Source organism: Panulirus ornatus, chromosome 59 (genome assembly GCF_036320965.1).
Source record: "Panulirus ornatus isolate Po-2019 chromosome 59, ASM3632096v1, whole genome shotgun sequence".
Classification (NCBI taxonomy): domain Eukaryota; kingdom Metazoa; phylum Arthropoda; class Malacostraca; order Decapoda; family Palinuridae; genus Panulirus; species Panulirus ornatus.
Window position 1 is genome coordinate 264,098 of NC_092282.1, and position 25,820 is coordinate 289,917.

Here is a 25,820-nt window from a genome sequence, read left to right on the forward strand (position 1 = left end):
TATATTTGTATAACATGACATATATACATATTGATACTTATTGCAATCAGGTTTGCAGGTTGAAACTTATCAAATGAATTATGTTCCAACGCGTGGTTTGATGGACCCTGACTGAGTGTTAACATTACAATTACCAATTTGTACTGTATGGAAAGGGAGTTTTAAATGCGAAGGGGCCTCATATCGTGTTTGTGTGTGTGTGTGTGTGTGTGTGTGTGTGTGTGTGTTATTACTGTTTGTGTTGGGGGGGGGGGGGGGGGGTTAGTTTTACACTCGTGTTTTCTCGTCTCTTAGCCTTGTATATGTGTGTGTGTATGTGCGCGCAAAGATGCACGGCAATCAGTGAACGTCCTAGATCCAGTGAATACGTTCATCCATACGAAACATACACCCTTACGAATACATGAGTTCGTACATCACACTAAAAACATCAGGAATATAACACAAACACGGGACAAAGACTGTTTTACACCATTGATTTGTGACTCTTGGAAAATTGGCTCCCCAAAGTTTATGAGCCTGCCAGTAGTTTGTTAGTCTGCCAGTAGCGTATCAGCCCATCAGCAATGTATCACCTTGCTAATAGAGCGTATGATCTTGTCAGTAGAGTGTACCATCCTGCCAATCCTGCTGTATTAATACTGGCTCTCACTCTGTCAATACATCATACATCGCTTTCCATAATGATATTACCCCAAGGCTCCAGTGATGCCATGGTGATACTAGTACTCGCCAACTTGACCCTCAACCTAGTACTCCATCTTCCAGAGCTGTCATGATGACTGAGGCTCTAATCATGGCGCTCATCCTGGCATTCCAGCCACCTTGAGGGAAGTGACTGATGTCACGCTGAGTGAGGTATAAGTCAGACTACTGATGTCACGCTGAGTGAGGTATAAGTCAGACTACTGATGTCACGCTGAGTGAGGTATAAGTCAGACTAACTGTATATATAGCCTGTTAGTGATGTCCATGTCCCCGGGTATAACCACCCCTGGGTTAACTTGGGACGAGTTACAAGCTAACTAGGCCTGTCACAGCTGTGGTGCGTTAATACAACCTAAGTTGTTTATTGATCTTCCCAACCAGATGAACTGGTGGGTGTAAGGTGCGTCCAAGCCAGAACAAGTAGTAAATGACCTTAAGTTATAGATAAAGTCGGTCAAGTACAAGTGAATTCAGGCATATAAACGTGGGATCAAAAAGATATATCAAGTTAACAAAGTAAATGAGAATCTAGATTATAGATAATCAAGGAAGATTTCAGGTTAACAAGGTAGATAGGGTGAAGTTGCTTTCATTAAGGTAGGGACGGGGGTCAGCAGGAGAGAGATGAGGCCAACAAGGCAGAGGGTGGGTCAGGAGGAGGAGGTGGGTGCTAACAAGGTAGGAGCCAGGTCAACAAGATAGAGGTGGGGTCAGCAGTGTACATCTGAGGTTAACAACATACAGATGAGGTTAAAAACATACAAGTCAGGTAAACGAAGCATAGGTGAAGTCAACAACGAAAATGAGAAATCAACAATATGTAATAAACCTGTAGTGCAGGAAGGTTAACAATGCACAACTAAGATCACCAATGTACAGATGAAGCCAACAGCCTACTGGTGAACTCGGTAATGGATATATGGTCATCAAGGCACATTTGGAAAAGGAACATTTACAAGAGGTTAACAAGATATAGATAGGTTATTAAACATATACACAGATAGCGTCCACAACGACAGGCGAGGTTAACAACAAAAATGAAGTGACCGACGTGCACACAAGTGAGGTCAACTGCGTAATCAGAGGTCAGTCAGGTAAAGGTGGGGTTAACAACGTCGAAGTGGGATTGATGATGTATAAGTGAGGTCAACAGAGCAGAGGTGGCGTTGATAACTTATACATAAGGTCAACAGAGCAGAGGTGGGGATGATAACGTATAGATGAGGTCAACAGAGCAGAGGTGGCGTTGATAACTTATACATAAGGTCAACAGAGCAGAGGTGGGGATGATAACGTATAGATGAGGTCAACAGAGCAGAGGTGGGGTTGATAACTTATAGATGAGGTCAACAGAGCAGAGGTGGGGATGATAACGTATAGATGAGGTCAACAGAGCAGAGGTGGGGTTGATAACGTATAGATGAGGTCAAGAACTAACAGGTGATATCGGTTATGCAGAGGCGAGGTTTTCAACGTAGGTCAATAAAGATGAACACGGTTAATACCGTTCATGTGGAGGTCAACAATCGAAAAGTTGAATTCAACAAAACAAATGTAATCAACTGAAAGAACACAATAATGATGAACATACCAATATGAAGTTTGTTCAGTTCTAGCCTTACCTGGGGAGAGGAGGGGGGGGGGGGGACAAGATTGTATCACTTTAGGAATCCAGTGAAAAGTAAATGCTCTTAGTGCACAGAAATGAAGTAGTCTTTAATGATGAATAGAAAGGTAAAGAGAGTATAAGGTGAAACCAGCCAATTTGGTCTGATCAGCAACCTAACCTGATGTGTTCTCTGGTATTATGACGGGAGAAAGAAGTAACCTGACTGTAGTGGGGGCTGTGGTTAGGTAGTATACCAGGTGAACACCAGTGGTGATGTAAGCAGGAGCCTGTATGAGTAGTTCTGGAGAGTCTACTGGCCAGCAATGAACTGCCGGCCGTATTCCGTTAATGACCTCACATTTCCCTGTGTGAGACAGTGTGACATTGAGGTCAAAAGATCTCCATGTTTGTACGGCTAGAACAGATCTACATTCGGGTACATAATACATCGTTATTTGTAGATATCTTACAGAGGTCTAGAATGTAGAGGTTCGGTTGAAGTAGAAGAAATGAGGTCGACAGGGTAGCAGTGTGGTCAACACGGTAGAAAGGTGTGGTCAACACGGTCGAAAGGTGTGGTCAACACGGTAGAGATGTGGTTGATAAGTTAGAGGCGAGATGGTGGGGTCGTTAAGATGGTAAGATAAACAAGCGAGACAAGAAGTAATGAATAGAAAGGTCAAGTCGTCAAGGTAAAAGTAAGATCAAGACAGAAAAAGTTTAAGATTGAAATAACGCCAACAAGTTTGCTAAGCATAAACAAGATAAATACAGTAGGGAAATAGTTATCTATTGACTATCTTACCAGTCAGTGTTTTGGTCGTCAATAACGAGGAGCGTGAAGCATCGGTCCTTGTTGTAGGCTGGTCTTACCTGGCTGGTAACCTCGCTCCTCACCGCCCCCGTCAGCGATGACACACGCTGACAAGAGCCGCAGTTAATACCTCAAGACACCAGGTTAACACCGAATTCATATATAGTTAAAGAAGTGCAAAAAAGAAAGAAAAACTTTGTCATTGTCAATGAGGTAATAACGGAGGTCAGACCATGTAAAGCAACCACAAACACTCAACACCTTTACAGTCCCATTTCAACAGGCTGGGCACTCAGTTCTAAGCAACAGTACCATCACCCCTACCCCCTAACCGCTTCATGGATAACTACTAGTTCCCAAGTAGAAATAAAAAAAATCTGCTTTACACTTCAGTAATCTCTACTCAGAGAATAGCCCCCTAGCCTCACCAACAAATATGACACCGACATAACTGAAATACTGACCATATAGAGGAGGCCCTCTCAGCCAGGATGGATTTCTGTGCCCCTTCTTTTCCTAAATTTTTGTTTCCTCAGTCATGTTTTAATCGTTCTTGCGCTGACACCTGTCTCATCAGGGACAGAGCATATTGACCAATGAAATTTTACATTTTCTAAAATCTTATTCCTCCTCCACTTGTGCTCGAAATCATTCCAATACTTTTCTTTGTAGAGTCAAACACATCTTCGTATAAAGAGTGCTGATATGATTTCTTCTCCGAGTGGTGAATCTTTCTGGTCCTTAACCAAAAGCATCTACAATGAATTCTATAATGTAATCTTTCCTCTTCTTTCCTGATCAATCTATAGCTCACTCTTACATCAAGAATGGCGCACTTTTCCTCAATTTCCCACTATCTTTGATTTGTAGGATTCTACATCTAGTCCGCTCTCCACCTCGTCCCATTTTTTCGCTGCATCAGGTCGTCTAAATATTTTCCCAGCTACAAGTAGGTCCAGATAGCATTTCTTCTGTCCAAGGGAGTGTGCTTTTCAGATAGTTCCGATCCCTGCTTGCCTGCATCGTTTCTGTCTGAAAATCAAAACATTTCCCTCATCTTAAAAACGTAACTTGATGCAGCTCATCCCTAAGAAAAGAGACCATTCTAATACCTTCAAGTATCGCCCCAAAGTTTTCACTTTTGATGTATCCAAAGTGTTTGAAACTCTACTTAACACTTTTTTTCTTAGATACCTTACAGTTATTTCTTTTTCCTGGATCACCATTACAGCTTTCAACGTGTAAGGTCTAATTTCACCTCTCTTTCTCCTGGTCAGTCTTTTGTTGTGGCTGCTGAGCTCTTCAGAGCATTTGAAAGATTTTTAGCTGAAGGCTTTTCTTTCTAAACATATCCTTCCTTTGGTTTTTCTAGTCTTTTATTCAGTGCATAGCTTCCCCCTAACCCTCATAAACAATGAAATATAGAAAGAAAATACACTGCATAAAAACACAACACTAAGGCTCAGGCCGAGGCCCATACACGTGTACATTTCCCGTTTCTCAAACCTTCTGAACATAATTACAAGAACACTCCAACTGATACTTTCCACATTCTTCGACTCATTCAAAGAACAATCAGAAAAAAACTATCTATTGCCTCACTTCAGACCTGGCTAGACCGGGTCTGCCTTGATAATCTCTTGGTACTGAGTTTGACATTAACATGTGTATTCTGGACTACTAACCTTTAGCTTTTGAAAGCCACCAGATCCAACAAAATACGGCACACATATTCCTCCCTTCTCTTTACCTCTTTAGCAAATATACCTTGCCTCCTTGCTTTCTCTGTACCCCTACAATACATATACCTTGTCTTCTCTGTCCCACTACAATACACATACCTTGTCTTCTCTGTAACCCTACAATACACATACCTTGCTTTCGCTATACCCCGACAATACATATACCTTGTCTTCTCTGTACCCGTACAATACACATACCTTGTCTTCTCTGTACCCCTACGATACATATACCTTGCCTTCTCTGTACCCTTACAATACACATACCTTGTCTTCTCTGTAACCCTACAATACACATACCTTGCTTTCGCTATACCCCTACAATACCTTGTCTTCTCTGTACCCGTACAATACACATACCTTGCCTTCTCTGTACCCCTGCAATACATATACCTTGCCTTCTCTGTGCCCCTACAATACATATACCTTGCCTTCTCTGTACCCCTACAATACATATACCTTGCCTTCTCTTTACCCCTACAATACACACCTTGCCTTCTCTTTACCCCTACAATACACACCTTGCCTTCTCTGTACCCCTACAATACATATACCTTGCCTTCTCTGTACCCCTACAATACACACCTTGCCTTCTCTGTACCACTGCAACACACACACACCTTGCCTTCTCTTTACCCCTACAATACACACCTTGCCTTCTCTGTACCCCTACAATACACACCTTGCCTTCTCTTTACCCCTACAATACACACCTTGCCTTCTCTGTACCTCTACAATACATATACCTTGCCTTCTCTGTACCCCTACAATACATATACCTTGCCTTCTCTGTACCCCTACAATACATATACCTTACCTTCTCTGTACCCCTACAATACACACCTTGCCTTCTCTGTACCCCTACAATACACACCTTGCCTTCTCTGTACCCCTACAATACACACCTTGCCTTCTCTTTACCCCTACAATACACACCTTGCCTTCTCTGTACCCCTGCAATACATATACCTTGCCTTCTCTTTACCCTTACAATACACACCTTGCCTTCTCTATACCCCTACAATACACACCTTGCCTTCTCTGTACCACTGCAACACACACACACCTTGCCTTATCGCTGCCTTTTCATCCTTGTTTTGTTTGAACGACATAGATTCAAGTAATGATTTGCCGACTTTTTTGTAATGTAAAACCTTACTAACTAATGGTAATCTTTAAGCCGGATTGGGTTTCGATGATAATCAAAATGAATCAGGTCATGCTTCACAGGTTACGATCAGGTTATGGTTCACAGGTTAGGTTCAGATCGTAGTTCACAAGTAATGTTCACATCGTGGTTAGCGGGCTATTATCATGTCATAGTTCACAGGCTGTGATCAGGTCATGGTTTAGAGGTTATGCATCTGCTTGCTACTTTCTAGGTCATGGTTTGCAGGTTGTACAGATGCTTGCTACTTACCAGGTCATGACCTATGAACCATGCAGCCATTCATTACTTTTCAGGTCTGGGATTATGGGTGCTATTACTTACCTGGTCTATTACTTACCTGGTCATGGTTTATTGATAACGTAACTGTATACTGCTAATCAGGTCATGGCTGGCTATCTCTTGTTCCTTATCACCAAATCCTGGTTAACGTAACTGGATTCTACTTATCAGGTCAAAAACAACATTACTAGCTGTTACTTGACAGGTGACAAATAATTAACTGGTATTGTCTATCAGGTCAAGGCCGACTGACTGGCTGCTACCAGTTACTGGCTGATTAACTGGCTGCTACTTACCAGGTCATGGCCGCTTAATTGACTGCTACTTACCAGATCATGGTTGATTAACTAGCTGTTGCTAACAGGTTATGGTTAACTGGCTGCTACCACCAGATCATGGTCAACTAGCTGTTGCTAACAGGTTATGGTTAACTGGCTGCTACCACCTGATCATGGTTAACTAGCTGTTGCTAACAGGTTATGGTTAGCTGGCTGCTACCACCAGATCATGGTTAACTAGCTGTTGCTAACAGGTTATGGTTAGCTGGCTGCTACCACCAGATCATGGTTAACTAGCTGTTGCTAACAGGTTATGGTTAACTGGCTGCTACCACCAGATCAGGGTTGATTAACTGACTGCTACTAATCAGGTTCTGGCTAGATGCCTCTAGTATTTAACCTAAAGGTCATGAAATGTATCTTCTTGTACCTTCCTTGACCTGCACTTGTAACTCTAAGCAGAGAACTTGGGACATACGCGATGTGTCTCACTTTCTCCATATTTTTCAACCAGTTTGCATTACATGAAGTAACAGCAAACAAAAAACTGTAACACATTCATTTCGAGATTAACGTGCTTTAGATAATCTTTGGCTGGAGACAGATGACGTGATTGTGTAAATAACTCTGTAAAGCTCTTTATGCTCTTATAAACTGGGTGGCTCGCTCTAATAATCTCGTGAGCTAATGATCCACAATTTCAGCAACAAAAAATCGAACATTTCTCTGAACTATTCGATATTTTGATCGAAAGACAAATGTATGCACAACACGGGTCGGATTAAAGCCCACGTCTTCCCCTACCCAGGTGAGATTGGGACACGGGATATATACTGGAGATCGGTGGCTCTGTGTTTTAACCTCCATGTGGGCGAGGTGGCCGAACGTCCCTTTCCGGGTTCTAATCCGACCTTAGTGTATATATACATTTGTCTTTCCCTCAATATATAGCTCTGTAGGGTTGCCTTTGAAAATTATCATTTCGAACAAAAAAAAATCCTTTAGGTACCTCATCTAAAAATCAATCTAACTCTTTCAAGAATTATCTAAATAATTTCCTGTATGTAATACCCGACACATGAGAGGGGGGGTCATAGAGACAGAAAGAAACTTATGTGTCTTACCTGCAGAAAACTTTCCCTGGTCTTGGAGGGTGAGGAAGGAGCGGAGGTAGTGCGAGATCCTGGCCTAGAGAAGTTAAGGCTGAAACCACTGGTGCTACCAGTAGTGGCAGCACCGGTGCTGGGAACTGCTGGGGCTGACGTCTCGCTGCCTCCCACAACACTGCTACTGTTGCTGCTCACCTGCACAACCACAGTACAAGAGCAACACTGGTAAGTCTAAACGCAAACTATGTTATAATACACTTTCATGAGGCAGCTACTGTACAAACATTTTTCCTATCTTTACGAATTATTCAAGTCATGTAGTTTTGTTAGATCTTGATGGTTAGGTTAGGTTAGTTCCTTCTAGCATTACCTATTTCAATACCTCTTGATTTTACATTCTTGAGGAACATTGCTGTAATTCTTTATTTAGATCATGGACTAAACAAAATTCGAAATCATTCAGTCATTGAACTTGAAAGAAAAAATCTTAATAAAGATTCAATAATCTTAACTGATAAGCTATATGTCATTACTAAACTAAATCATCATGCAAAATTAGGGAATGGAAGCGATGAACCTACGAAACCAGGTGCATGCACACTCATGGTAAATGTGACTGACTCTGTGTGTGTGTGTGTGTGTGTGTGTGTGTGTGTGTGTGTGTGTGTTCAAGACAGCCACAGATGCAACAAAACGTATATCAAAAACTAAAACGAGCCAAAGCTTGAGCCACTGAGGATGCGGACCAGCAAAGCTGTTAGCTAGGGGAAGCAAAGGTGTGGGTCACTAAATGTGTAAAACCAACGACAGTGATGTTAAGCGAATGTGTGAGGTAGTAATGGCTAAGACTATCAGAGATATGGATCAGCAAAGGTGAGGGTCGGAAAAGGTGTGGGGCAGCAAAGAATTGGGCCACCATAGATATGGATTATCACAGGTGTGCCATAGATATGGGTTATCACAGGTGGGGATCAGCAAAACTGTCAGCAAAAGTAGATCAGCATATATAAAGATCACAAATATGTTGGTCAGCAAAGACATTGATAAGCAAAGGTGTGGGTAAATAACAATATTGTGTAAACCATCATAAGGTATGGGTCAGAACCGTGTGAGTCGACAATAATGAGGCTCTTTAAAAGGTGTGGGTCAGAACACTTGATGGTACACAAAAGAGAAGCTCAGCAAATGCGAAGGTCAGCACCTGAGGTGGTCAGCAAAGGTGTGGGTCAGCAAAGGTGTAGGTATACCATAAAAGATGTGGATCAGTAAAGTTGTCGTTCAGCAAAGGTGTAAGGCACCAAAGGTGTGGGTATGCCAATTTGTAGGCAAAGGAGTGGGTCAGAAAAGGTGTTCGCAAATGTAATAGTAAGTAAAGGTGTTAGCCACCAAACGTGTGGGTTTGTAACAGAGAGTTATCAAACTTGTGTTCCATCACAGATGTTTATTAGCAAATGTTTTGGACCGCTACAGGCATCATAAGTCTGCAAAAGTGTGGGTGACCAAAGGTATGGGATAGTAAATGTCTGGGACATTAAAGGCGCGAGTCAGCAAAGGTGTTGGTCATCAAAAGCATATGTTAGCAGAGGTGTGAATCGGCAAAGTTATAGATCAGCAAAGGTATGGGTTAGAGAAAATGTGGGTCAACAAAGGTTTGGGGCACCAGACGCGTGGACAAACGAAGATGTGGGTTAAAAAGTGCAGATCAACAAAGGTTTGAGTCAACAAAGCTGTGGGTCAGAAAAAGCATGTTATAAATGATGTGGCTCACCAAACGTTTGGACTACCAAAAATGTGGGCCAGCAAACGTGTGTTCTGGCAAAAGTGTGAGTCAGTAAAGCTTTGGAATACCAAAGATGTGGGTCAGCAAAGGTGCGGGTTAATAAAGGTTTGGGATAACTGTGATGTTGGTCGGAAAAGGTGTGGGTTACTGAAGGTTTGGGATACCAGTATTGTGGGTCAGTAAAGGTGTGGGTCAGCAACAGTGTAAGTCAGAGGATCAGCAAAGGTGTGGGTCAACAAAGATGTGTGTCAGCAAAAATGTTGGTCAACAAAGGTATGGGGCACCAAAAGAATGGATCAACAATGGTGCGTTATCAAAGGTGTAAGCCGCCAAAGGTGTGGGTCAAAAGAGGTGCAAGCCACGAAGAGTGTGGGTCATCAAAGTTTTGGGTCATCAAAAGTGTGGGGTCGTCAAAGATGTGGATTTTCAAAGATGAGTCATCAACAGTGTGAGTCATCAAAAGTGTGTATCAACAAGCTTGTGGGTCGGCAAATGTGTGGTCCACCAAAGGTGTAGGTCAGTAAAGTTAATGTTCAGCAAAAGGAATGGTCAGTAGAGAGAAAGGTCAGCGAGGATGATGGCAATCAAAGTTTTGAGTTAGCAAAGGTGTGCATTTGCAAAAGTTTGCAAAAGAGGTATGGGCCACCAAAGATTGAGGTAAAATAGATATTAAGCAAAGTTATGGGTCAGCGGAGGAGTTGACCAATAAAGGTGTTGATGAGGAATAGTGTGAGCCAGTAAAGTGTGAATCAACAGAGGTGTGAGCCAGCAAATGAGTGAGTCAGCAAAGGTATGGGTCAGTAAAGGTTTGAGCTAGTCGAGGAATAAGCAAGGAAAGGCTTGAGCTGGCGTATGTGTGATTCAGTAAAGGAGTAAGCCAGGAAAGATGAGCCACCAAATGTTGCGAATTAAACCAAGAAAAGTGTGGGCTATCAGCAAAGGCGTGAGCTAGGAATATGAGCCAGCATATATATGGGCCAGCGCAGATGTGCACCAACAAAGATAAGGGAACCTAAGGTGTAGGCTAGAAAAGATGAACATGAAAGGCATGGACCAGCAACGGTGAGACAGGAAAGGTGAGACCCAGCTGAAGTGTGTTCCGAGTAAGATATGGGAGCGAATAAGTTGTGCTAAGGGATGCATTGCGGATGGTACAACGGAGTGGTATAGGGCGGATGGTAGGGAGTGTGGGTACGGTGGTGTGATGTGACATTAAGGTGGTGTGGGCAGGGTGCAAGGGTGGAGTGGTGCAGGCAGGATGTTGTAAGCAATAAAACAGATAGTGTGGGAAGCACAACAGGTGTTGTAGGCAGCACAACAGGTGTAGGCAGCACAAGTAGTGTTGGCAACACAGCAAGTAGTGTGGGCAGTACAACAGGTGATGTGAGTGGCACAACAGATGGTGTGGGAAGCACAAGTGGTGTGGACAACACAAAAAGGTGGAGTAGGCAGTACAACAGGTGGTGTAGGCAGCACAGCAGGTGGTGTGGGCAGCACAACAGGTGGTGGAGAACGCTACAGGTACTGTAGGCAGCACAACAGATAGTGCGGAAAGCACAATAGGTAGTGTGGGTAGCACCACTGATGTGGGAAGCACAAAAGGTGGTGTGGTAAGCACATTAGCTATGTGGAAAGCAGAACATCTAGTGGGGGCAGCACAACAAATGGTGTGGGGAGCACAATAGGTGTTGTGGGCAGCAAAAAAGGTGGTGTTAGCAGCAAAAGAGGTGGAGTTAGCAGCACAACAAGTGATGTGAGAAGCGTGAGAAGCGTAGCAGGTGGTGTGGGCAGCGCATCAGGTGTTTTAGGTAGCACAGCAGATGGTGTTGGAAGCACAGCATGTGATGTGGACAACGCAACAGTTGATACGGGCAGTACAACAGGTGTTGGCAGTACAGCAGGTGGTGTGGGCAGTACAATAGGTGGTATGAGAAGCACAACAGGTGTGTGGGTGATACAATAGGTGTGTGGGCAGTATAACAGGTAGTGTGAGCAGTACAACAGGTAGTGTGGGCAGTACAACAGGTAGTGTGGGCAGTACAACAGGTAGTGTGGGCAGTACAACAGGTAGTGTGGGCAGTACAACAGGTAGTGTGGGCAGTACAACAGGTGATGTGGGCAGTACAACAGGTGGTGTGGGCAGTACAATAGGTAGTGTGGGCAGTACAACAGGTGGTGTGGGCAGTACAATAGGTAGTGTGGGCAGTACAACAGGTGGTGTGGGCAGTACAATAGGTAGTGTGGGCAGTACAACAGGTGGTGTGGGCAGTACAACAGGTGATGTGGACAGTACAGCAGGTGGTGTGGACAGTACAACAGGTGGTGTGGGCAGTACAACAGGTGATGTGGACAGTACAGCAGGTGATGTGGGCAGTACAACAGGTGGTGTGGGCAGTACAACAGGTAGTGTGGGCAGTACAATAGGTAGTGTGGGCAGTACAACAGGTGGTGTGGGCAGTACAACAGGTAGTGTGGGCAGTACAATAGGTAGTGTGGGCAGTACAACAGGTGGTGTGGGCAGTACAACAGGTGATGTGGACAGTACAGCAGGTGGTGTGGACAGTACAACAGGTGGTGTGGGCAGTACAACAGGTGATGTGGACAGTACAGCAGGTGATGTGGGCAGTACAACAGGTGGTGTGGGCAGTACAACAGGTAGTGTGGGCAGTACAACAGGTGGTGTGGGCAGTACAACAGGTAGTGTGGGCAGTACAACAGGTGGTGTGGGCAGTACAACAGGTGGTGTGGGCAGTACAACAGGTGATGTGGACAGTACAGCAGGTGATGTGGGCAGTACAACAGGTAGTGTGGGCAGTACAACAGGTAGTGTGGGCAGTACAACAGGTGGTGTGGGCAGTACAACAGGTAGTGTGGGCAGTACAACAGGTGGTGTGGGCAGTACAACAGGTGGTGTGGGCAGTACAACAGGTGATGTGGACAGTACAGCAGGTGATGTGGGCAGTACAACAGGTGATGTGGGCAGTACAACAGGTGGTGTGGACAGTACAGCAGGTGATGTGGGCAGTACAACAGGTGGTGTGGGCAGTACAACAGGTAGTGTGGGCAGTACAACAGGTGGTGTGGGCAGTACAACAGGTGGTGTGGGCAGTACAACAGGTAGTGTGGGCAGTACAACAGGTAGTGTGGGCAGTACAACAGGTGGTGTGGGCAGTACAACAGGTGGTGTGGGCAGTACAACAGGTAGTGTTGGCAGTACCGTGGAACTACTCTACGCCGCGCGCCACCTGTCTCCCCTCAACGTGGACCTCGCCACCTGCCACTCTACATTCAGCTCGCTAATTGTATAACTTGATAAACAATTGAATATCAGTTAAGTTATAATTAGTATGAAATTGATTTTCTTATTTTCAAGAAAAGCTAACAAAAGAGATGGGACTTCCCAAGGTCGTGGTGAGAGAGAGAAGTACCAGGGCCATGAGTGGTGAGGGGGGTGCTGGAACATACTGATACACTTTGTACAATGACGTCGCCTTGACTGGGTGGCAGGTTACACACTCAAATAACCTGTGACTTCATGACTGTCTCTATGATAATCTAAACTCCCGTAGTACATCTCTTCATAATTAGAATTTCTATTATCAATCATCTATCATGTGGATAGTGCGTCCTTCACTGCCTACCCCACGATCCTGGTTATTCTTTCATTGTTGTGTCTATGTTGTTCTGGTTCTCTAGAATTCTTTAAAGGATCATAATTCATGGACGTCACAGCAATTTTTTTTTTCCACAGTTACTCTTCACATTATGTAATGTTGAAATGGGCCACTCATCAGTATCTCCTGAAAACATTGTCCCTTTTCAATAGGGCCACTCCTCCTCTTCCCCCTCCTCCTCTGTCTTCTTTTTCCCTCCTTTTTATCAGGTATCCTTCTAGACAGGTTAGGTCTCCTTTATATAAGTTTTGTCCCCTGTGCTCCAAGAATATAAAGATTGATTTTCTTGTTTCACTCCTTGGATTATGTCTGCCTTTCATTTACTACCAATCCATCTGCATTGTACACATTTTTTTCAGTCTTGCATTTACACTGTTAAACATTCATGTTTTGCTTCTGAAACCTATTTTCATATCTCCTATTTTTCCCCCTTTTGATCGTATTTTTACTTTTTCCTCGTTCTTACCTCCGTCTAACATCTCTGATGAATATTTCTCTAAATTCTTCTTTGTTCAAAAATTTCTTAACCTGCTTAAGTACCCCCTGGTTTCAATACTACATACTGAAGGTAGCCATTATTGTCTTTCCCCGCAAGTCTTCGCAGTATCCCCCATTTCTCATTTCTTTCTTTCATCTCGGAAATTCCACTTGTCATGTCTACAGCCTCTCATATTTTTCTTTTCTCACGTTGGCCGGAACACCACTGTCTTCCAGTCCAAAAATTATCAGTGACTTACGTTATTCTACTTTATGTTTCACTAACGTTCTTAGTTTGTGTTACTCACTTACTGGATGAATCCTGCAGTGTTGTTTCTTCAACTGTATCTGGTTTTTCTTTTTTTATTTCTAAGATTTCTGTTTCTGTTGACAAACACTGATCCAGAACACTGAACTCTTTAAAACCTTACGTCGAACAAGCAACATGCTTCCCCTATTGTTTTGTCTAAAGGTTCACTTAATTTGTGTCCTGTTTACTTGCTCCCAGATATCAGCTCTAAGTGTCACTCAGTACCCTCTATCTCTGTAGCTTATCCAGAACTTTGCTTTTAATTCCTGCCTCCATCTACAATTACATGTTGATAATATAGTAAGGACAGGGAGGTTCTTCTTTCGTAAGGCCTCGTCTCTCGATCTTTTACATCATCGCCAAGCTTTTAAAACTTTTGGATGCCGTCCACATTCACTTGGATGTTCCGTTATTCCATACATTGTAAAGATATTTTTTGCATCTTTTCTAACAAGTTGCTAGTTTAATTTCATGTCATGGTCTCTCGCTCTATCCTTGCATCTTTCGAAGAACTGTACGCTGTTTCCGTCAACAAGCAAATTCAAAACCTTAAATATATTTCTGGTTATCTTATCCAGAACCTTACAGACAACACTCGCTAGGGACACTGGTCTGCACATTAGTTAAACGCCTCTTCCTGATCTCGGTTTTTATAGATGAGTATGAAGTTTGCCCTTTTCCACTCCCTTGGCACATTGCATTTCTCCAATGATATCATGAACAATATTTGAAGAGGTCCTCCTCGTGTACCCGCAGAACACATCTCCAGCTCACATGGTGAAATTTTATGATGACCATGAGCCTTCTATAGATCAAGACCCTTTAGTATTCTGCTGATTATTTATCCAGATATCTCAACATTCTTTAAACCCATCGTGTGTGTGTGTGTGTGTGTGTGTTGTGTGTGTGTGTGTGTGTGTGTGTGTGTGTGTGTGTGTCATACACCCACGATTAGTATGAAGATCCTCCTATAAGTCAATGATAATGATTTGACGACAGAGGCCCAACTCCTGTGAACGCCCGGACGAGGCTGGAACTTAGCTACCGACGACACCAACAACACTAACCAAGCACTGACCGACAACACAACTACACTAACTAAGCTAACCAAGCACTGACTGACAACACAACCACACTAACTAAGCTAACCAAGCACTGACTGACAACACAACTACACTAACCAAGCTAACCAAGCACTGACTGACAAGACAACTACACTAACTAAGCTAACCAAGCACTGACTGACAACATAACTACACTAACCAAGCTAACCAAGCACTGGCTGACAACACAACTACACTAACCAAGCTAACCAAGCACTGACTGACAACACAACTACACTAACCAAGCTAACCAAGCACTGACTGACAACACAACTACACTAACCAAGCTAACCAAGCACTGACTGACAACACAACTACACTAACCTAGCACTGACTGACAACACTAACCTAGCATTGACTGACAACATTAACCTAGCACTGACTGACAACACAACACTAACCAAGCACTGACAGACAACACAACAACACTGACCTAGCACTGATTGACAACAACACTAACCTAGCACTGACTGACAACATAGCAACATTAACCTAGCACTGACTGACAACACTAACCTAGCATTGACTGACAACAAAACAACACTAACCTAGCACTGACTGACAACACAACAACACTAACCAAGCACTGACTGACAACACATTAACCAAGCACTGACTGACAACAGAACACTAACCTAGCACCGACTGACAACACATTAACCAAGCACTGACTGACAACAAACACTAACCAGTCACTGACTGACAACACATTAACCAAGCACTGACTGACAACACAACACTAACCAATCACTGACTGACAACACAACAACAATGACCTAGCACTGATTGACAACACAACACTAACCTAGCACTGACTGACAACGCAACAACACTAACCTAGCTTTGACTGACAACACTAATCTAGCACTGACTGGCAACACAACACTAACCTAGCACTGACTGACGACACAACACTAACCTAGCACTGACTGACAACACTAACTTAGCACTGACAGACAACACAACACTAACCTAGCACTGACTGACAACACAACAACACTAACCTAGCACTAAGAACACAACAATAACTTACCACTGTCTGACAACACAACAACACTAACCTAGCACTTACTGACAACACAACAACACTAACCAAGCAGTGACTGACAACACAACAATAACCTACCACTGACAGACAACACAACAACACAAACCAAGCACTGACTGACAACATAACGACATTAATTCAGCACTGACTGACAACACAACAACACCAACATAGCACTGACTGACAGCACAACACTAACATCGCACTGACTGACAACACAACACTAACCTAGCGCTGACTGACAACACAACAATAACCTAGCACTGACTGACAACACAATAACACTAACCTAGCACTGACTGACAACACCAACAATGACCTAGCACTGATTGACAACACCAACAATGACCTAGCACTGATTGACAACACCAGTACTAACCTAGTACTGACTGACAACAACACCAACAATAACCTAGCCCTAACTGACAATAACACCAACAATAATCTAGCACTGACTGACAACACCAACAATAACCTAACACTGACTGACATCACTATCAACAATAACCTAGCACAGACTGACAGCACCACCAACAATAGTCTAGCACTGACTGACAACAACAGCAATCTAGCACTGACTGACAACAACAATAATCTAGCACTGACTGACAACAACAACAACAATCTAGCACTGGCGCACAACACTACCAACAAAATCTAGCACTGACTGACATCATCATCCTAACATGGACTAACAATAACATTCTGACACTAAAGTCAACAGCATTTTAAAATCGTAATATCGACTGACAACAATATTCCAGCACTGACTGAGAAACACAAACACCTTAACACTGTCATCAAGGAAAATTCCAAATCTCACTGACAACCAACCCAACACTGAAAAGAACAACAAAATTCCAACAATGATTTACAACAACAACAACATTCTATAACAAAAATTTCGGAAAATCTTTATTTTTTTATTACAAAATCAACACAAATCTATCCTACTTTCTCGATATGGCTTAATTATAGTCACCATTCTTATGAAACTGAGATCAGAAGGTTTGTTTTACTATACAAAAAAGTTTTGAAAATTATTTGAGAAATATTCCCTTGAAAGTTAACATAATTTCATCTATACTTTGAAATCAAAAAAGATAATCATATAGCTTTAGGAATAAAGACACTAACATAGTAAACATGTTGGGCACCAACAGTACACAGGAGAACCACAAGACAAGTTGAAAGAATAGATATAGCAAGATGAACCGTGGCTTGGTTGGTGGTGGTGGGGATGAGACTGGCGGCGCGTCATACCACTGGTGAAAAGCGTCTCCCTAAATGCAGCATAACGTGGCACCCAGTGATGGGAATGTTCTAGACAATATTATGTTCCGTGAGTGGACGAGAGTGGTAAAGATACTTTTATCATTAGATCGTCAGCCTTATGAGTCTTGACCATCAGGGATAAATTCTGTATTCTTTTGTCTTCCTCTCGGTAGCTGGGTGAGTGAGGACGGAAGCAGTCGTGCAAGCCGTCACTCATATTCTTGTACACATCATGCACAATAATTCATCCTCCAGTAATTTTGATAAACGTATCGCTCATGTTCAAATGCTAGATAGCCAATAATAATCGAAACAAGCAAGTTTAATTTTAGATCTGACGAGTTCCAAAATGTCACGTATTGTCTACGCAAACACCGTACTGAGCACCACGCAACACCCAGGATACCATCTACTGCACGAAAACCAGTACCTGCTTAAGCCTCGCCTGACAGGACAAGAAACAAGAAAAAGAAATTAGTTTTCGGCTTGAAATGATGAAATTTTGCTGTTAGGTATCTACTACCCTAGCTGTTGTCTCGAGGTATATGATTAAGACTTGCAGCAGTGGTGTTGAAGTTCCTGTTTGTGCAAATCGTGCTTTCTTTCTTTATGAAAAATGAGGGTCATGTACCACTGCCACGAATTAAGAAGGCTAGGAAGTATGAAATATATTAAATATAAGCGTTATTTGATATATATATATATATATATATATATATATATATATATATATATATATATATATATATATATATATAATGCTTTTTCTTTTGCTGATAATTCCACACCCACCGATCAAGCTGTCCTGATGCTGTTGGCAGCCATGCTGGCCTCCCATCAGGAGGAGGATAAGCCCTTTCTAGATGAGCATTCATTGATCTAAGTATCATCTATGACTCCATTCAGATCTAAAGATACTTACCGTGGGATCCGTACTAGTTTCCCTAACCAAATGTCTATTGAAAATGAGTGAACCATTTCTCTCTCCTTCCAGTGTTTACCACTGGTATACGAGTATGGGGTAGGCGGCTACCTCCTGCTATCTCTAAGGTCATGCATCAGGGCAGCAGCTACGAGTTACCTGGTGAGGCTGGGATTTGGGCTGAGCCTTGACTTGTTCTTGGGGCTGTAACTGAGTCTGAGACTGCCTGCGTGTCTGCAGTGCCCCTGGAGACGCTTGCTGTCTCTCAGCCTTATAGTAGAGGAGGAGGGATATAGGTAGAGGTTGGGGAGAGAGCAGGCAGTGAAGACAGGTTAAAGAGAAGGGCGAGTGTGAGATAGTTGCAACAAGACTAGCGGGTGGGAGAGGCAAGGACTTCCTGAGTCAACGACAGTGTCGTGTGAAAACAGTGAATCAGGATAAAGTATAAATAAGAATGGGAGCTTGGACAGGACCCGGAAGACCAGAAGATGTACGCATTATATAAAACTAATATTGTAGAGGATAAGGACATGACTGCACATTCCAAGCTAATAAGAGAGACAAGCTTTCTTGAGTACCACCGCCTAATGCCACTCCAATCCCAGAAGAGATCTTAGCAACAAGGATGACTCTCGGGAAATCCCTGGCTACTAGAACTTTTCCTGAGAGCCCTTTAGCCACTAGAATGCCTCCAGGAAGCACTTGATAACTAGAAAGGCCTTGGCTGCCCTCTTGCCACTGAAAAGACTCTCAAGAGTGCCCTAGTAACAGGACTACTCGCCGGGCTGACCCTGGTCACTAGGTTAAGAGTTTGTTGCTTCAGGCAAGAAATGCTCAAGAACTCTCGCCGGGATACGTAAGAGGAAAAATGGAAAAAAATACTGTCAATGGGAGGCACTCTGGCCGGTTCTGCTAATTACCTCATCTCTGGTCTCGTCCGGCTTTGAGGGTGATAACTAGCTTTAGTGATAATATTTTATGATAATACTTAAATATAACTTTCTTAGTTTAGTTAGTGTGTTATGATAATGCATTCATATAATCAGTTGTCTCAAATAATAGAAAACTAAAGTGCACATCATTATGTTAGCCTAAGTGTATTGATCTTAAGGCAAGATAACAACTGAGATCTACATTAGGAAGTTTAGGAAAGTGTTAACTTTACTGTCTTTAACGATCAGAGGTCACAGAACCTTATGATTACTCTTGTTTGCTATCTAATAAAGTACATGAGACCCATTACTTGTTACGCAAACACGGGATCAGTTCAGGTAACTGGCTCGCACATGTAAGCCTCAGCAGCCCAGGATAACAGTGACATTTGAGCTTATTGTAGTTAATTCAGGTGCTAAATATTCATGTAATAAGTTAACCTTAGTGTATAAACAGACTTAATTACTGCATGCACTTATGTTTATTGTCAATATAAACCAACAATAAAGCTAGGTATTACATTCTTCGTAACTTTCTATGGCAGAGTTTCTAAGGTAAATAAAAATAATCATAATAATCATATATTCATACATGCAAATACACACACACATACACATTTTCTCTCTCTCTCTCTCTCTCTCTCTCTCTCTCTCTCTCTCTCTCTCTCTCTGACACACGTACAATTATATTATCATTATTATTATTATCATTATTATTATTATTATTATTATCATCATCATCATCATCATTCGTTAATGCCATCATTATATATTATATATAAGTCCCTACAGATGGAGTCTTGGGTTTGATAACTTCAGGACCCTTTGTGAAGGAGGCCCTAGGGTTGTAACTATCTGTATATCAATAATGGTGTTGTAACTATCAGCACAGTACGGGAAGGGAATTTCACACTCATGGAACCCATCCTTGAACACACTATCATATAATTTTCCATACTTATTCCAGACATCCGCTACTCCTATTCTATATAATAATTTTCCTTTCATCGTTTTCATAGTTTCTTGCTAAATTTCATGCTACGACTGTTCCATACTTACATCTCTCAAAGAAATATTCAGTCTAGCTCACTAATTTGTTTTAACATCCTAAACGTTATGATTGTCACCCCTCCCTCTTCTTTTACAAGGTTGGCAAATTTAAAGCATCTAGCCTTTCCCTGTAACTCTGCCTTCTTAATTCTAATTTTCGTTTAGGTGCAGTGACCAAACTTCAGAAACATTTTCAAATTTTGGCCTTGTAAATAGCTTGCAGAAGTTTTCTTTATCCATGAACTCGACAATTGGTCTTAAATATTACCATAACGTGGAACTCTGGCGACAGGTTAGGGACAAAATCGATTCTCAAGTCTTTCCCACACAGATTCCCACAGCTTGTTTCCAGCTCGATAATTCTATCAAAGGTTTCTTTTATTTGACACATCTTTACTTTGAATCTACTCCGGCTGAACTTCATCAATCATGTATGAATCCAACTTTGAAGTTTATCAAAGTCCCATTTCAAGGTGAAATGAGCCTCCACACTTTCACTTTCTTCATGAACTTTGTGTCATCTTCAAATACATTCAGGTAGGAGTGCATATCGTCATGCAAGTCATTTACATAGATCGAGAAGAATAAAAGTCCTAGAACAGAACCCACTCTGCTGGTGACCGACTAATTCTGAGAAGGGTCCCTGTGATATGCGTCCTCTTTTCCCTTCCACTTAGATGATAATAATAATCTCTCCAATGAAGGAGTTTCCTCCTTATGTTCGCCTGATGATCGAGTTTCTTAATCAGCCTCTCATGCTGTATAATGTCAAATGCTTTCTAGCACTCCAGATGCGAACAATACTCTCTCTCCCTTTTTTTCTAGACAAAGCTCACTCTTTCGCAGTGTATCTCACATGACCTCCTTTCCCGAAAACTATGATGTCTCTTATCTAAGTCATTTCTGCTGTATAGAAACTCATCCATCTTTCTAATCATCTTTTCTAGAACCTTACAGACCACACTTGTTCTTGATGCTGGTCTGTAATTCATTGTCTGTTCCCGGTCTCCTTTGGGACAGACAGGAATGACGTTTGCTCTCCTCTACTCTCATGGCACTTTTCCTTTTTTCAGCGACATCTTGAACAGTAGTTTAGGCAGTTTTTCTTGTGTTTATGTGGAGACCTACAGAATATACAAAACATATGGTGAAATATCAAGACCACGAGCCTTCTACGGGTCAAGATTTGTATTTTCTAGAAATATCAACGATTTCTATGAACCTCCTCTTCACTCCATCTCAGTGATAATGGGACTATAGTGTTTTCCACTGTACAGCAGAAAAAAATATGAAATTGTTATTAATTTCCTCAAAATAACTTGCATCATCCTCTATATCTCTTTGAATCTCTTACCTCTCTAAACTGACAATTATTCGTGAGGAATTTGTAGAAAAGTTTCAGGTTTTCTCCTGTCTTGCCCACAATAGTTTTTTTTTCATTTTCTTTGTTCCTCATTCCTGATCCTGGTATACTCGTTCCTTGTTCTCGTACACCAGGCAAATGCCGGCCTTTCTGGAGTTTCGCCTAAGTCTTCGCCGATGCACATCTCAAAAGTATCTTGTATACACTCTAAACTAGTCTCCATGAGTCCCTGTCACCAAGAGAATCTAAGTTCTTCCCGTTTATCTTTTTACAGTTGAAAATCCCTTCATCAGCACTTTACCATTTCTGAAAAGTGCGTGTTTTAATGCTTTGTGAACCGTCCTGATTATTTCTGTTATAAATGTACAGTAGTTCTGAATCGTTGTAGTTCTTTGGAGGATTTTGTAACATCAAAACTGCAATGCATATATTTCCTACTCTCACTCTTCCCATTATGTAATGTATGAACGGCCACCTTCCACTCTTTTCTGAAATTTATGAATATCTTTTATCAGTAAGAGTAGCAGTCCTTCCTATCCTTTGCCTTCTCACTATCACGTACTCTTCTAGGCATAACGGGTGAGATCATACCTCTTTACTAAACTCGGTTATCATATTTCCAACATTAAAAGGTGCGTTTTTCCTATACGATTCCCAAATTCCAGCTTTTTACCCAGTTAATCTATCGGCGTTGGTATGCATTACTCTGACGTTGCCAGCACCAAAACTTCCTGAACTCTACGGTGCAAGGGGGCGTGCGTCCTCTTGCCTATTGTGGTGTCTCCCGGTTTTTGCCGTCTGACTGTATTCTATCTATATACCCTACTAATATCCGCTTTTTTTTTCTTTTACGTTTCTTTGCGTACCGAAGTAAGTACCTACTGCTTAGTTGACTATAAAACAAAAGTAACCATACTTGGACGTCCTCTTATGTCTTCATTAATGAATACCAATTCTTTTACCTTGACCACTACCATTGCGTCTGGCAATTTCATAGTCTCCTAAGCTTTTCCTCTTTCTTTCCCCTTTCCTCTCTATCTGGCATATGATATTCATCCAGTTCTAAAATAATCAAATATTTTTGTTAACCTACTGGTTTATCAATCTCTCTAACTTTGGTACCATACAGTTTCATCAGTCTCTGTGTTGCTGACTTTATAACTCTTCATTTTGCCAACAATCTCTGATCCTGTAAACCCTGTACTTTTATAAGCTTATCATCAACTGGGCCATCAGATTTTCTTGGTTGATCTGTTCCTAAAAGTGCATATTAATCTCTCTACGGCTTTGCTCGGTCCCTTGTGCCCCCCAATTTCAGTTTTCCCAGGTTCCTATCCCACTGCTTTGAGTCATCATGTTCTGAGTCAGTTGAACTGCTCTAAAAACTGCTCCTTCTCCCCCTCCCAGATCACTGTTTTCAATGGTTTCTGTAGCTTGTATAAGGAGAATTCCGCCTATTCTCCAAGTCATCTAGAATAGCACTCTCTGACCTTCCATGTCCTTTCATCATTCTACATTTTTTTCCTCTGGTTATGTACCCACTGATCTCCCTCAAATATTTACACCAGGTAAGACTAGTGATGATGCACTAGCCCCGTCTTAGAGTATTTATGACAATAACATTCTAACATGACACCTGCCACTTTTACTCCACTTTATGAGGAAAACTTGGTAAAGTCTTATCATGAACGTGTCGGTAACTCCTGCAGCAGGTAGAATGACCTCTGCATCTCACTTGTTTACTGGTTGTCACAGTGACGTCCTGCAGCTCAGGGGTCACTTCTAGACATAGTCACCTCCTGAGGCCCAAGGGTCACTGCTGAGAAGGGTGACCTCTCGCAGCCGGTAGAGTGGCTTCCTGCAGTCTGCTAGATCACTTTTGGGCACGGTGACGGCTCTGCCTTATACCGTACCATACTTGACATACATTATGTACTTTACAAAAATTGTTGAATAACCGAACACGAGTTACCAGTCCTTACTTTATGGTGCCACATAGTAATGTGACAACAGATGGTTAGGTTAGGGTGTCCCTCCCTCCAGCAGGAGCGAGACAGCACCCCTCCGAAGGAGGAACCCTCCAGCAGTAGGGGGAAAGCACCCTCAAGCAGTAGGGATACAGAACCCTTCAGCAAGAGGAAGACAACACCCTGCAGCAGAAAGAATACAGCACTCTCTAGCGGGAGGAAGACAGCACCCTCCAGTAGGAGGAAGACAGCACCCTTCAGAAGGAGGATGATAATATCCACAGGCAGGAGGAATTGAACACTCTCCAGCCGGGGGAAGAAAGCATCCTCCAACAGTAGGGATACAGAACCCTCCAGCAGGAGGAAGGCGGCACGTTTAAGCAGTAGAAAGACAGTAGCATCCAGCAAGAGGGGTGGGCTGTATCCTTTAGTAGTAAGGACACAAATCCCTCCAGCAGAAGGAAGACATAACCCTTCGGTTGTAAGGAAGGCAGTATGTTATAGCAGGAGGAAGATAGTGCCCTCCAACAGCGGAAAGACAGTACCCTCCAGCAGGAGGGAAGTAGTATCCTTCAGCAGGGGGGGAGGCAGTACCCTCCAGCAGGAGGGAAGCAGTATCCTTCAGTAGGAGGGAAGCAATATCCTCCAGTAAGAGGATGGCAAGTATCCTCCAGCAGGAGGGAAGCTGCATCCTCCAGCAGGAGGGAAGCTGCATCCTCCAGCAGGAGGGAGGCAGTATCCTCCAGCAGGAGAGAGGCAGTATCCTCAAGCAGGAGGGAAGAAGCATCCTGCAGCAGGAGGGAGGCAGTAGTCTCCAGCAGGAGAGAGGCAGTATTCTCCAGCAGGAGGGAGGGAGGGAGTCATGGCTGGTGGGGGGGGGGGGGGGGGGACTCACCTGTTGGGTAATAACTTCTTGCTTCCTGAGCCCCGCATCCTCGTCGTCACACTCGGCAGACAAGTCCCCAGAGGAGAACCTGCCGGAGGAATAATACATATGAGGGTTGTGGTGTGGGCTACACTGGTCATTATGTAGGCTTTGGCGTGGGTCAGGTGGACCATAGTGTGGGATGGGTGGGTCGTAGGTGTAGTGCCTGGGTATGTGATGTGGAGCAGGGAGTTTTTTGTGACTACTGTGGTCAAGATCGTGATGTAGGCCACATGGGTCGTGGTGTGGGCAGGTGAACCGTGACCAGGTTTGTGGTATGGGCTAGCTGGGTCGTGGGAGTCATGGCCAAAGTAGTTGTGTGGGTCAAGTAGGTCGTGGCTGTTGTGGCGTGTTACAGGTGGGTCGTGGTGTTGGCCAGATATGTCGTAGTTTGATCCTGGTAGGTGGTGGCTGATGTGTGTGTGTGTGTGTGTGTGTGTGTGTGATGTCGTAGGTAGAGTTGCATCACGTTTTATGTTGTAGGTAAACTTGTCTTACGTGTTATGTTGCTGGTAGACTCGCATCCCGTATTATGTTGTATATAGACTCGCATCACGTATTTTGTTGTAGAAAGACTTGTAATATGTTGTAGATAGACTTGCATCGCATCTTATGCTGCAGGTAGACTGGCGTCATGTGTTATATTGTTTGTAGATTGATGTTACGAGTTGTTGGTAGACTTGCACCACGTGTTCTGTTGTAGATAGACTTGCATCACGTGTTATATTCTAGGTAGACTGGCGTCACGTGCTATTTTGTAGGAAGACTGGCGTCACGTGCTATGTTGTAGATAGACTGGCGTCATGTCTTAAGTCGTAGGTAGACTGGTGTTACACGTTATTTTGCAGGTAGACTGGCGTCACGTGTTATGTTGTAGGTAGACTGGTGTTACACGCTATTTTGTAGGTAGCCTGGCATCACGTGCTATGTTGTAGGTAGACCGGCGTCCCGTGTTATGTTGGAGTTAGACTGATGCTACGTGTTATGTTGTGGGTAGTCTAGCGTCACGTGTTGGTTGTAGGCAAACTGGCGTCCAGTCTCACGTTGTAGGTGGACTGACACCACGTGCTATGTTGTAATTAGACTGGCTGTTATTTTGTGCATGAACTGTCGTCAAGTATTGTAGGTACTCTGGTATCTCGTGTTATGTTGTAGGTAGACTGCTGTTACGTGTCATGTTGTAGGTAGACTGACGCCATATGTTATCTTGTAGGTAAGTGGTGTTACGCGTAATGTTGTAAGTAGACTGACGACCAGTGTTATTTTGTAGGTAAACTGGCATCCAGT

At 42.9% G+C, this 25,820-nt stretch overlaps 1 protein-coding gene across 1 annotated transcript in view; it reads right to left on the reverse strand.

The window, feature by feature from the left end:
• Positions 1-25,820, reverse strand: part of Syn (synapsin) — a 98,705-nt gene that overhangs the window by 35,887 nt on the left and 36,998 nt on the right. Inside the window, exons 3-6 of the mRNA XM_071696692.1 lie at positions 24,504-24,582; positions 18,456-18,566; positions 7,723-7,902; positions 3,123-3,238 (exon numbers count right to left, since the gene is read on the reverse strand). Of these exons, the coding sequence (XP_071552793.1) occupies positions 3,123-3,238; positions 7,723-7,902; positions 18,456-18,566; positions 24,504-24,582 (486 nt within the window). The remainder of the gene's footprint in view (positions 1-3,122; positions 3,239-7,722; positions 7,903-18,455; positions 18,567-24,503; positions 24,583-25,820) is intronic.